Source organism: Diadema setosum, chromosome 16, assembly GCF_964275005.1.
Source record: "Diadema setosum chromosome 16, eeDiaSeto1, whole genome shotgun sequence".
Taxonomy (NCBI): Eukaryota; Metazoa; Echinodermata; class Echinoidea; order Diadematoida; family Diadematidae; genus Diadema; species Diadema setosum.
The window spans coordinates 22,960,903-22,974,899 of NC_092700.1; the positions used below are offsets into that span (position 1 = coordinate 22,960,903).

The 13,997-nt window shown below is 39.6% G+C and overlaps 1 protein-coding gene across 1 annotated transcript in view; it reads left to right on the forward strand.

Moving 5' to 3' along the window:
* Positions 1–762: 762 nt before the first annotated feature.
* The window catches only part of LOC140239535 (adenylate cyclase type 3-like), a 54,511-nt gene continuing 41,276 nt past the window's right edge, over positions 763–13,997 (forward strand). The window contains exons 1-2 of the mRNA XM_072319370.1: positions 763–1,574; positions 13,565–13,714. Coding sequence (XP_072175471.1) covers positions 906–1,574; positions 13,565–13,714 — 819 coding nt within the window. The 5' untranslated portion in view covers positions 763–905. The remainder of the gene's footprint in view (positions 1,575–13,564; positions 13,715–13,997) is intronic.

The following is a 13,997-nucleotide window of genomic DNA, read 5'->3' on the forward strand; positions in this document are numbered from 1 at the left end:
TATCACACAATATGATTACCTGCATTTACAATATCATAACACTGATAATCATTTACAGGTTTCACATTTGCATGTTTGGCGAAGAAAGACAGAAAGAAAGAAATGTTTAACATGGATGGATAAGTAAATGAGTCTTTGTGAAAAAGTAATCTGTATAATGTTCGTCGTGCTTTATACGTTTGAATACTTTCCCTCTTCTATATTCCCCCTCTCTTTCTCGCCCCTTTAATATATTTGTCTTGATATTTACAATGTGTAATTCCATATGTTATTATCATTCTTGCAGACGATGCAGAAAGCAACATTCAACGTGGCGTTCTTCAACGAAATTCTGTAGCAACGAACGGCTAAGAGTTGGCATCGATCGGTCCTATCCATTATCGTCACTCGGCTTGGGCATACACACTCGAGGTACCTACATCAACCCGAGTCGAAAGCAACCGTCAAAACAACAACACTGCGTGAAGATAATATCTTGCGTTTGATGTTTTTCGCTCGCAAAGGAGTGAACCGTAATATGATAGCGCTTTTCTCGCGGGGGAACGCATCAGGAATTAATATTTTCTTCCAGGGCTCCCAATATCTTTCCTCCTTTTATAACACGAGGGAGTTTTCCTTGCCGTGATGTCTGAGAGAAGACGCCAGCCAGCTGATAGCTCCTCCAGACCCGGGGGAAAAGAAAAACTCGGATAAAGTGAGCTGAAGTGGCGTAATTGGATCTGCAGAAGAAATGACTTTGGGGTTTTGAAACGAGAAGCCGTATATTTTAACGAAAACGTCTCATCACAATGTCGTCCACGTGCTCTTGACGGCCGCTAGGCCAGTGGATTTCTTTTTTCTCTATTGAGACACAGCTTCAACGACTTCTTTGTCGACGTCGCTGTCAACCAGGCTTGGCGATCACAATGGGTATCTTAGGGTCGCGCTCGAGAAGCGCGTCGACGCAGCCGATGGTCCGAAGTGTGTCGCCGGACATCGAGCTCAGCACCGTCATGGACACGGAACTCGTCGATAAGGCGTACGGCAAGCGCGATAAGAACAAAGGACGGCCGCGGTCACGCCGCTACAATCCGCTGCACCGGCGCTTTGAGTCCGCCGACATGGAAAAGTCGTATCAGAAGTTCTTCGTGCGGCGTCGCATCGAAACGCTGCCGGTAATGATCGGCTTCGCGTTCCTCTTTGACGCGGTCGTACTGATCTTGTACTACCTGGACGAGAAGAACCCTAACCGCGTCAAGGCAATCTCCATCATGGCGATCTGCGCCATCACGAACATCGTTCTCTTTGCCTTAGCTCGTTACCGCCTCGTCAACGACTCGACCCTCTCCCGGGTCATGCCTTACGTCATTTGGAGCCTGGTGTGCGTCCAGACCTTTTCGGACCTAGGCTTGTACTTCCAGCCCCTTATACCGAGTGACGGTGTCGGCTGGCAAGTGTTCTTCATCTTCGCCTCGTTCACCATGCTGCCCGTACCCTTGGTAGCGATGATACTACTCAGTGCCATTGCTATCACAATCCACTGCACCGTGGTAGGAGTCCTCTCTACGGTAAACAGGGAATACATGGCCGAACAGGTGGGTTAGAGGAGTTCTTTTTCTTCCTCAGTTCTCTTCTCTAGTAAAGTAAACAATGTCATGTCTTGCATAATGTCACACATATTGCCTTTTACGACGTGTAACACAACACTCGACATTACACGGGAATTATATATTCCTCAAGACCTCATATTTTCCCCAAAATTTGCAGCGCTAAGGGAACATTTGTAGCAAGGAGGATAATGTAACACCCAAGAGGATATCGAGCGTTAAATTCCATCGAAATATAAGGCAATATTTGTTTTATGATGTGGTCTAAATGAATGCATATCACTTCATTCTATGGCTCGGTCGGCGGCTAGTCAATTTCTGGAATTATGTTACCTGATGTGATATCACTGCGCGCAATATATCGATTCTGATCTTCTCTGCATTAGTCACGTGACTGTATTTTGACCAATCACCGACCAGTACTTAAGTAGACCATTATGCAGCTGTTGATCTTTTTAAAAATCCCTGTCGTCTGCATGTCAAGATTATTCCTTCGCATTGTTATCATCTTTCGCGTTCTCTTCCATTTCTGTGTCCTCTTCTCTTTCTTCACCAACACCTGCTTTCATATCTATCTATCTATCTATCAATATATATATATATATATATATATATATATATATATATATATATATATATATATATATATATACAATATATATAAATATATATATTCGCATTCACCAATATCATATTCGTCTTCCGTGTTGACTTTAGGATTCTGCCTATCACAACCGACCCCTCCCTACGCTTCGATCAGTCTTCCCCAGTCCAAGCACTCCACTGTTGATTAACTTAAAAACGACGTCAAAATCTTAAACATCAGGAAAATCTTGTTTTCGAATCGTGTGCCGATGCGTGCGTCTATCGTCCGGCACAAGTGCTGACATAATATTTCCCTTGATCAGGCTTCTTAATATGGTTGGCTGGTTGGATTAATCATAGTGGAAGGGCCCTTTAAAGGAAAGTTGCTGCTACACTGAAAAGAAAAAGTCTGTAGGCCTAAAATACTTTCTTCACCGGGTTTATTATAATAAAAATCATCATTATCACTAATATTGATATAAACATTCTTTTTCTCCTCCTTTTTATAAATATTATCATTTTTATCATCATTATGAAAAATACTGTTTTGATGATGACGATAAGAATTGTGATTATGATAGTTATTCATCATAATCATTATAAGTAGTAGTGGTATTAGTAGTAATGGTATACAGTATTAGTATTAGTATTAGTAGTAGTAGTAGTAGTAGTAGTAGTAGTAGTAGTAGTAGTAGTAGTAATAGTAATAGAAATGGCGATGGTAGTGGTGTAATCTTTATTTGTATAATGTCAGTATTGATTACATTACTTATCATTATCATCGTCACCATCTTCTACTCGTAATTATATTCATATGTAATATCATTAGGTCATTGCCATACAATTATTATCATCGGTGACATAATTTAGACCATTTGGGAACCTTCATTCACAACTACTGGACTCGTTTTAATTCTTGCAAGTATCTTATACATTCTGCCATAATTTCTCGTTTCTTCGTAATATCTCAGAAAGCACCTCCTCTGTCCATTCACAAACAAATTCTATCATCCGTCAATATGTTGTCTCCGGTGGACAGGCGTGATGCGACAAATAAGTTTGGACATTTTTAACGAAGCGACAATACCTAGGCGTGTACGCCCTCGCGTCTTTTAATTGGGTCCTTTACCTCGCTCGAATCCATTCTTGATCTCATGTAATAAATCCTGAAGTAAACCACTATCTCCGTCGTGGTGGCAAAATACCACTTCATTCCCAAAAGCCCTTGCAGGATTTGTGGCAAGTTGTCTTCTCTTAGCGTGTGGATTTTCTTTCATCTGGTATACGACGAAGTGAAATCTTGCCCGCCAGCGTATCGTGAATTCAAGGGAAAAAAAATATAATGCTAGGTCGTTTACATTTTAATCGTCGTCCGAGGTGAAACACACTCAGGAAAGAGAGAGAGAGAGAGAGATGGGGGGGGGGGGGAGAAGGGAAAAAGTGGGGCGCGATTATTAGAAATGGCAAAGAGTTAGTAATGCATAGTTAAAGTTATAATCCATTAGTGGATTTGTTTTTCTGGTGGCGATTTTAAGTACGGAAGGATTCCACTGATGGAGTAGGACAATGTTTCGAATAATTTAGGTCTGTGGAGGTGTTTGTCTCGCTCTTTATTCGCCTTTATTCTTTAATGTTTGTCCTTTATTCTTTTCAAGGTGAATTCGCAGTTGTTGTTTTTTCTGTTTTTTTTTATTTTATTTTGTTTTTGTTTTATAGCTGAGCACGGCTTGCTTCAGGCGGCGTTATAAGATAACTGCAGCTGCCTGAAAGTGCGGTTCCGCATGAATAGGGTTAAGTTATTGTTGCTATTGTTGTGTTTTTGAACGCCGGGGTTTTTTTTTTTTATGCCTCCGCCAACGAAGTGACCGGAGGCATTATGTTTTCGGGTCGTCCGTCCGTCCGTCCGTAAGTACGTCCGTCCGTCCGTAAGTACGTCCGTCCGTCCGTGCGTACGTCCGTACGTACGTCCGTACGTCCGTACGTCCGTCCCGTTTTGTTTTTGTCGATATCTCAAGAACCGTGTGGTGGTTTTTACATCAAACTTGGTATGAGGGTATATCCTAGGGGGATAATACTTTGTTTGGATTTTAGGGTCACGGGGTCAAAGGTCACATGTCACAGGTTATTTTGTGAAAAAAAGGTTGAAATTTCATGTTTTTCTCCATATCTCGCAAATGGTTCAAGGTATCTTCATGGAACTTAGTGTATATGTATGTACCGAGGGGCAGTGATTATCTAGGGAAGTTGGGGGTCATGGGTCAAAGGTCAGGGGGGTCAAAGGTCAAGGTCAACTGCTCAAAATATCACTACTTTCCTTATATTTATGCAATGCCTGAAGGATTTTTTTAAAAACTTGATGTATGCATGTATTATCCAATATATATTCTGTGGGAAGTTTCTTGCCAAAAGGTCAAAAGTCAAGTGAAAGTGCTAAATTGCACTTTTTCCTCCATATCCTGAAAGTAACTCAAGGTATCATCATGAAACTTACATATTTATGCATGTTCTACCTAACAGTGATTCTCTTTGGAACTGTGAGGTCAAAGGTCAAAGGCCAGGTTTAGATAATACTATTTTACCATTTGATACTGAAATTATACTTTTTTCTCAATACCTTGAAAATTACTCAATGCATAAATTTATAAAAGGGTCAAAAGTCAAGTAAAAAATCATCAATTCTCCAAATACCTGCACTCTGACGTTTTAATCATTCCTCCAATTGAACCTAGTTCTAGGAGAGTGAACATTCAGCGCATTTGTGGCAAACCTGTCATTTTAATATTTTGCCAATTGTGGGAAACTGTCATCACACATTGTCAAGACATTGTACTATAGACCTATTAGGAGAACCATGCATTATGGCGGAGGCATACCAGTCGCCGTAGCGACATTTCTAGTTTTTAATTCCTTTTTTTTAATACTCAGTTTACGTATTTCATGAATGCAAAATTCAACTCAGTGAAGGACATGGAAGAAATATGAAATCATAGTTAGTAAATGAGTAAACCAGTAACGAATGGGTTGATTTATCATTTAAACTGGCTGAGATGTGTATACGTGGCGTCAGAGCTGATATACTTCTTTTTCGTTCTTTTTCCGCGTGGAAAAGATTTGAAAAAAAAAACACGTCACGTAGAACTAGCAACTAGCTATACGAGGAAGAACATGAAAAAGTTTGATCCACATCATTTAGTCAATGTCGATGTAGACGCCTAAGCCTTACCAGACATCCTGAAACCTTTCCAGATATATTCATATCATTATTATCATCCGGTTTCGATGACCTACAATGAACGAGTTGAATATTATATACCTGTGCTGATGTCTCTATCACACATTTTATTTACCAGTCTTCCAAAATAAGGTCAAAATTTTCACTGTGACAATTCAACTTTCCTCATTCATTCTCCATGCATATTTAGTGATTTGCAATAAGATACTGCAAGCTCCAATGAAATGTTCTACTAGTACTACGTTTACATCTGAATCCTGATTGTGTCTTCACCGGTTCCATTACATTTGCTCTTGCAGCTCTTGCAGCTCCCATGAAATATCTGCGCGCTATTCCAAACATAAATTCTACTCATAGACATAACCCCAATCCTAATCCTAATCCTCACATCAAACTAAACCTACAGCCTGATCTCAACCCTAACCCTAACCCTAACCCTAATCCTAAGTCCTTGGGGAAGATTAAACCGGGGCAATTACTGTCGTAGGAGCAAATGTAATGTGTCACCGTGGTCCCATGTCACTTACTAGCTTTTGAATTGCCAGCAGGTTTATCCTGGTCCTGAAACATACAAAAGAAAAAAAAAACACCTTAGATAAAGTTGGCATTCGAAATCTATTTGAAATATGATCCTTTTCCCGTTGTATTCAGTGATGAAATACGATGAAAAACCCACGAGAATGGCAACCTGACAGCTACTCTTCGGGTTGCTGCCTGGCGCGTTACGAACACATCTTTTCCACCTATAGACTCTGATCAGTATTGCAGACGATGCGTAGGCCACGCCGACGTACGGACCTAATGACGCTCGGACGATAGCATCGGTACCAGCGTTGTCATGGACACGGCACGCCATGTCGCCATGTTTGCGCGGTAGCGCTGAAACGAGCGGCATAATTTGCTTCGCGCACACCTTACCCCGATATCAATATGGTGCTTCTCACACGCGGCGTACACCTCAATATCGCAGTCGACTTGTGGGTGGGAGTCTGGCGCTAGCCTACATCAAGGCAGCATGAATTAATCATCATATTCACAAATTACTGTGTGTCTTTTTTTTGTCTATTTGTTTTCCCTTGCTTTCACTTTCCTTCTCTTCATGTCTCTCTTTCCCTTCTCTCTCTACACACACACGCACTATATATTTATGCATGTGTACGTGGTATGTGATAGCTCTAGTAATCCTAGAACTACACACATGTCATATATTATTATTTCCACCTCTTCCTCTATCTATCTATCTATCTATCTATCTATCTATCTATCTATCTATCTATCTATATCTATCTATCTATCTATCTATCTATCTATCTATCTATCTATCTATCTATCTATCTATCTATCTATCTATATCTATCTATCTATCTATCTATCTATCTATCTATCTATCTATCTATCTATCTATCTATCTATCTATCTATCTATCAAATTCCTTACTGGTACAACGTTGTATACCAATTGTATCGTATAATACACTGCCCCCTATATTTTATAATCTTGAATTTTATCTCTTCATCGTCTTTCACAACACTGTTTAGTGTCCGTTTCTGGGCGAGTATAATGCTCTCTGCCCCTTCTCCCCTTACTAATGTGCGCCATTGTTCTCCATCTTGCTAATTGGACCTCACCGACGCAACCCACTAAATCGTAAAGACAATCCATTCACCTTTTTTTTTCTTTAACCCTCATCAGAATTAAAGCTTTCAACGTTGGTTTGGGTGCGAGCGTGTTTGCGTTTGTAATTCTCTTTATCCTATATCCCCGTCGATGCTAGTAAAGAAAATGGAATCCCGCTTGAATTTTTCCCGTCAAGGATGTTTGGAACCAATTTTCGTGATGACTCCATTTCCTGTTTATTATCCGTTACGAGTTGTCGCCATCCATACGTACTTCGCCTTTAAAAAAAGAAAACAAGCTGGCAAAGGCGTGCCCTGGTAAATTATGCGCCGGGAGTCAGGGCTGGCAATTAAGAAATACAAATGTATACAATTTGTATACTGGACAAATTTTGTGCCCAAGTCATCGAGCCTTCCCTTGCGGCAAAACTGCAGCATTCTGATGCTTTCAGTTTTCATCTAAAGTTTAGTTAGTATAAAGTATACGACCATTCTGGTGGAAAAATATTTTGTGAACTAAATATTTTGAGGAAGTACAAAAATAACGCTTATCTTGACATAAACAGACACTCCAAATTCCTTATCTTTGGGTATGCTTTTATGTAGTAATAATAATAATAATAATATGATTCATATTTTTCTTTGTATCTCATCCCTCTCTCTACCTCCATATCATACTATGTTTTATGCATAGATTAGATACGGGTTTGTGATATATACTCACAGTAGTTATGAGAGATCAAGTACCTTAAAAAAAATGGTATCAAAATGAATTTTTACATTACCTTTCTCCCCACTGACCTTTCCGTGATTCACCCAAGTACGACAAGGAAAAATGAACACACAATAAACACTTCCCGAAAATGTTTTTCTAAAGTAAATTAGTATAATCATTCTGAAATATATATTGGATTTGGAAACTACAACTAATTAGATTAGATTATAGAAACATCCTATGCTCCCGCCAAAAGCACGAAAAAAAAAATGATGCAGCAACCAGAACACAAAAACCGACGAGGCTGGCCATTATAAAAGAACTAATGCTTACAACGTAATTCGCTAAAACTGAGTTTCGTGCACCCTTCCAAGTGGGATTAGTGAGACATGATATGTATATACCGTGTGCATTCTGCAGTAATGGGGAATTTTTCTGACGAATATTATTCAGACAGCAATGAGTCACGAAAAGCGCGAGAACAAATTATTTTGCGGTCATCAAATCAGAGTATTACTTTTGTTACGACTACATAGATATAAGCTTAATACAGCTCAATAGATATATGCTTTTCTTTTTTTTTTTGGGGGGGGGGGGAGGGAAATCCACATTTAACATTAAGCGCAGATTGAGTAATTAAACTATTTATTGCCCATCGTTTGTTTTCCCAGTAGATTACGTATAGTAATGTTCCAGACGCACTGTATCGACAATAAACATGAAACGTAATATAGATGTGGTTATTCCTCGTAGAATATGTATTTAAAGGACATGTTCACCTTCATTAACATAAGGATTGAGAGAATGTAGCAATATTAGTAGAACACATCATTGAAAGTTTGAGGAAAATCGAACAATCCGTTCAAAGTAATGAATTTTTGAAGTTTTTGTGCAGTCACCGCTGGATGAGAAGACTACTGCAGTGTATGATGTCACATGCGTACAACAATATAAGGAAAATATAAAGAGAATTTCACAAAATTTCATCTTTTGAAAAAAGTACACATTCCCTTGACTCGTTACTGACGTATGTTATGGGTAATATTATTCCCATTGCCTTTAGAAAGAGGCAAGTCAAGTGCTCTTTTATTATGCGAGAAAAGTGAAAAAAATTTTGAATTTTCTTTACATTTTCTTCATACTGTTGTACTCATGTGACATCACGAGCCTTAGTAGTCTCCTCATCCAGCGGTTCCAACACAAAAATCTTAAAAATTCATAACTTTTGCATCGATTGTCCAATTTTCCTCAAACTTTCACTGATGTGTTCTACTAATATTGCTGCATTCTCTCAATCCTTATGTTTATGAAGGTGAAGTTGTCCTTTAAGATTGTTTGTTTCCGCAAGAGGTTACGTAGTGGTGTTCCAAACGTTAATTTATTATCTTGATGTCAACAAGTTCCATCAATGCACTCAAAAACTCTATTTGAAATTTCTATTTGTCTTACACAGAGCTACGTCTTGTCATATACACAAACAATTTCATCAGTAGGGTATAGTTGCTAAGCAACGCCGAATTCAGGCTCATGTGAATTGTTATTATAATTTTTAGCTTAAGTTATTTCCTCTTTGACTTATCAACTTACCGTATTTTCACGTAAACAATTATCATTGTGTCAAATTCATTTTAAAAGCCTCTTCTATAAGGCACACACGCACACACACATCATAATCATCATCACCATCACCACACCATCATCATCATCATCGTCGTCGTCACCATCATCATTACCATCATCATCATTTACATACACCTTGAAAAGCAAACACCTCCACTTGCTCCATGTTTTGTACTACGCCTTGCCAGTATTTTTATCTTTTTATTGTTGTATTGTGTTACTGTAGACGAGCTATCCAATGTGAAGAGTCTACTAATTTAACCTTAAAAGAACCCGAAAAACAATTGAAAATATGTTTCTTATTCAGCAATGTCCTTGGCTATTTTTGTAAAGATACAAACAACACTAGTCACACGGCAGGAATGATATTCAAAGGCACACGAAGAGTGTGCTATTTTTCTACACTCCCTCAGCCCGACATAATTAAATTGGGTCCTTCTCATTTGGATGTAATTGCTGAGCCATCATACTTTTATATCCTTCTTCCAATTACGACAAGCGTGTGCAGAATGGGGCTCGCATGTAATATTAATGTGCGCGGCGATGCGGGAGTAATGGGATGGTATCTCTACATAATCACACTGCATGCCTGTCTTTATAGATGAGAGCATACATATGTTGCATGAATATTAAACGACTCGGGGCACCATTATGCAATAGCCATTGACAGTTTGCACAGTGTAGTGCCTGATGGTACTGACTGAGTTAAGTCAGTGTCTATCATGCAACATTGTACCCACACCATGTACTTTAGGGGCGAGTCAACGCGGCAGGCTGGGAACTAGAAATGATATTGATGAATAATGCTTCAATTCAATCTCGCAGCTCAAAACGATCGCGACGGTGTATAAATTTTGCAAAGCAAAATCACCGGTAATGGCAGCAACGGAATACGCGCCCTGACTTTATTTGAATGCTCAATAAGTTAAAAACACACACACGCAAAAGGTAAAAACCTTACTCCATAAAATGGTGATAAGGTTTACCCGTACTTGCTCTATATGCATGTCGTCTCCCAATACACGCACAAAGTGTTTGATGTACTCTTGTGCCTTCACTATGCTCCAGTGGAAAGGAGATTTAAGTTCTCTCTGTTAGGTTTGGCGGTTGATTAAAAATATCAATATTTCATTATGATGCAGCGCTCAAAAAGACTTCTCCCTTCAAAAAAGATAAAAATACACCTTTCTATCAGATTCCGTGTCAATTACGCCATTAAGGGCATATTTTGATGGCCTTTGAAACACAGTCGATACAACGAACAATGTCCATGGAAATCTGTGGTATAATACATCAAAATCTCCTGAAAAGCTGTCTGCGTGTACTTCTGCAGCGTTATCATTAATTCCAGTCGAGTGCTTTCAATATTCTTTAGTTCCTATAGTTATCACCTATATACGAGTGAGTCATAAGAACCTGCACTGTTGCCGTGGTTACTATGAAAGAAAAGAAATATATTGCAGTTTTACCTTTTTTTTCATGAGGGAATACATGCAAGCAACATTTTCCTATAATACAGGCATTAAGTGAGCAATTTTCCCCAGCTAAACACACACACACACACACACACACACACATAAACAACATGAACAAGCTAATAAAATGAAAGGGCAGAAAATGGAATATTGTGGGGGTACAGATGATGTATTAATTATAAAGTAATTATATGAACCAGTCTGTTTGTTACTGTACATATAGGCGTAATTGAACACACCAGCACATAGTATACTTATCCTTTTTCTTTTCTCACGAAATGAATATTTCTGTGAGAGCTCATGTAGACGAGGACAACGCTCCTTCTGCTTCTGAGCAATGTGCTATGAACAACTTACGTAAATCTTTATGTTTTACACGCTCTTGCCTTCTCCTTTTTTTTTTCTTCAGAATCGTGCGTTTAACCAGGCTTAAAAATGAAAATGAAATATGATCTTCATGATTGCCTACCATAGTGCCTTCAGTTGTAATCCTTATGGGTAAAAGGATGGTACAGTATTGGTAGAGATGAAAACTGGGCTTTAACGTTTTCTGAGATACCAAGAAAACACTTATGAAATAGTACAGAGCATACCATTTTAAGAGGAATTCAAAGTTTGTTTGATAAAAATCGGGTTTGGGATAGCTGAGACATCGAAAAAAAAGTAAAACAAAACGATCGTAATAAAGTGCGGGTCCCACACTAATTAGACCCCGTTTACAGTGCGAGGCTCGGCCGCGGCCGAGCTCCGCGGCCGAGCCCTCCTTTATTTCAGTGTAAACGCGCAAAAGGCCAAATGCGAGGCCAAAATTGGCCACGCATTTGGCCACGCTCTGGAGGTGGTCTCGGCCGCGGCAGAGCCGCGGCCGAGCCCTGCCTCTTCTTGGTGTAAACGCAAACTGGGCCAAATGCGCGGCCAATTTTAGTCTGGCTTCCAGACCCTCTGCCCGTACTATTTCGCTATTCACGATACTAACCCCTCAACGTCGAAAACTAGTATAGTTTAAGGTGGTTTTGTCCTGCAAAGGATTTTTCCTTCGGCAAAGGTCTTTGCCCGAACGGCGACTTCGTCGCCACGGAATCCAGTTGGCAAAGGTTCTGAAAACCAGGCTATACCAAATTGCGTTTGTTTGCAAGCAGAGCGCCACTACGACAAAACATTGAAAGGTTTGAATTAAAAGCGCGGCCGAGCCCGGCAGTTGTAAACGAACAAAATTGCGGGGCTCGGCCCCGCAATAATGATGCTGGGCTCGGCCGCGGCTCGGCCCAACCCCGCACTGTAAACGGCTTCTAAGTATTATTAGAATCGCTCTGTTTTGTATATCTCAGCCATTTCAAAACCAATTTTTATCAAATAAACGTTGAATTCCTCATGGAATTACATGCTCTTTCATATTTCATAAGAGGTTTCTCATTTATCTCACCAAAAATGTTAGAAACCTGACATTAGGTCTCAACCAATACTATACGACCCCTTTAAACACTTTCGCATGTTCGTTCTCCTCGTATCGTAACATCAGCGGCAAATATGGGGGGGGGGGTACTTGTACACTGTTACACATATCTCTCGTTGTTGTTTTGTTTCCCTTGAATGTCTTGCCTGTTACCTTGTATCATTTTACGTTATGACTTTGGCAATAATCATTACCACATCATAGCTCGGTTATTCATTATTTCGCACTCGAATGAAGGTGGAAGAGCGGGTAAAACTACTAATTGGGAGGGGGTGTTTGGCCAAGAATTTAGGTCGATCACAACAGCGCTTGAAGATCTACGTAAAGTTATGGTTGTGTCTTCAATGACGTTTTAACTTCCTGATGAAAGTGAGCATGTTTGATACTCTCTCATGTAGCCATTTATGTACAAAATGTAATAAATTACAGATAAATATGTCTGTAAATTTGGACAACAACCTAAAGTGCATTTTGAAGACATGAAATAAAATTGAACAGGGAAACCAGTGACATACAGTACCGTGATTTTAAAGTTCATCTTAACTTTTGTGATCAACTTAAATTCTTCATGAAGCATCGCAAGGAATGTAAGCTAGCCCGAACGTGATATGAACCCACAAACTTAATTCTGCCGCAAAGTTCAAAACAAATCAAGACTGGAATGTACTACCGGGATGATTTGCGAGTGCCTTGTCATGGAAAGCTGTATTGATACAGTATGTACTGCTGTACTGCTTGTTAAAGGGATGGATAGTATTGGTTTAGTTGAAGTTTCAGCTTTTTACATTTTGCAAGTTATTAAAAAAAAACACTTATGAAATGCAGAGCATACAATAAAGAATTTAAAGTTTATTTGGCCTTTTAATGAAAATCGGTTCTGAAATGGCTGAGATATCCAAAAATAAAGTGAAACAGCGCGATCCTAATAAAAAGCGGGTGCCACCTTTTATCAGGATCACTTTGTTGTGGATGTCTCAGCCATTACAAAACCAAATTTCATCAAATAAACGTTGAATTCCTCTTAGAATCATAATTATGCTCTTTCATATTCCATAAGAGGTTCTCATTATCTCACAAAAAAGTTGGAAAGCTGAAACCCCCTCTCAACCAAAACTACATATACCATCCCTTCAAGTTCCTGTCTGTATAACCTGAAATGTATATGAGTCACACCAGAATGTCAAATAAAAGAAACAAAACCATACAAAACAAAAACCCTGCTTTGTCCCTTGATTATTACATTGTTTTTATTTTGTTTCAAAAATTGCTTCGTTGTCTCTAGATCGGAGCGAACATTCTTCTCTACCTGTGTTCCATCGTGCTCGGCTGCGTGTGCTACCTCGTATCGGACAAACAGCACCGGATGGCGTTCCTGGAGACGAACGAGTCGATGAAGACACAGCTTACGATACAGGAACAGGCCACCCAGCAGGTAATGCCCGCGGCCAGAGGAGGACAAACCTCCCTGTTTACTCATGTATTACTAGTCATTTCAGTTAGTCCCACGAATGTGAATAAGCAGGCCACCCAGCAGATAATGTCCGGCCAAAGGGGGACAAACCTCCCTGTTTACTCATGTATTACTGGTATTTCATTTCAGTTAGGAGGCCACCCAGCAGGTACGTCCAGACAGAGGATGGCAATTAACTATACCTGCGAGCTCACTCATGTATCATTCATTTCAGTTCATCCCTCAAATTTGAGTAAGCATCAAC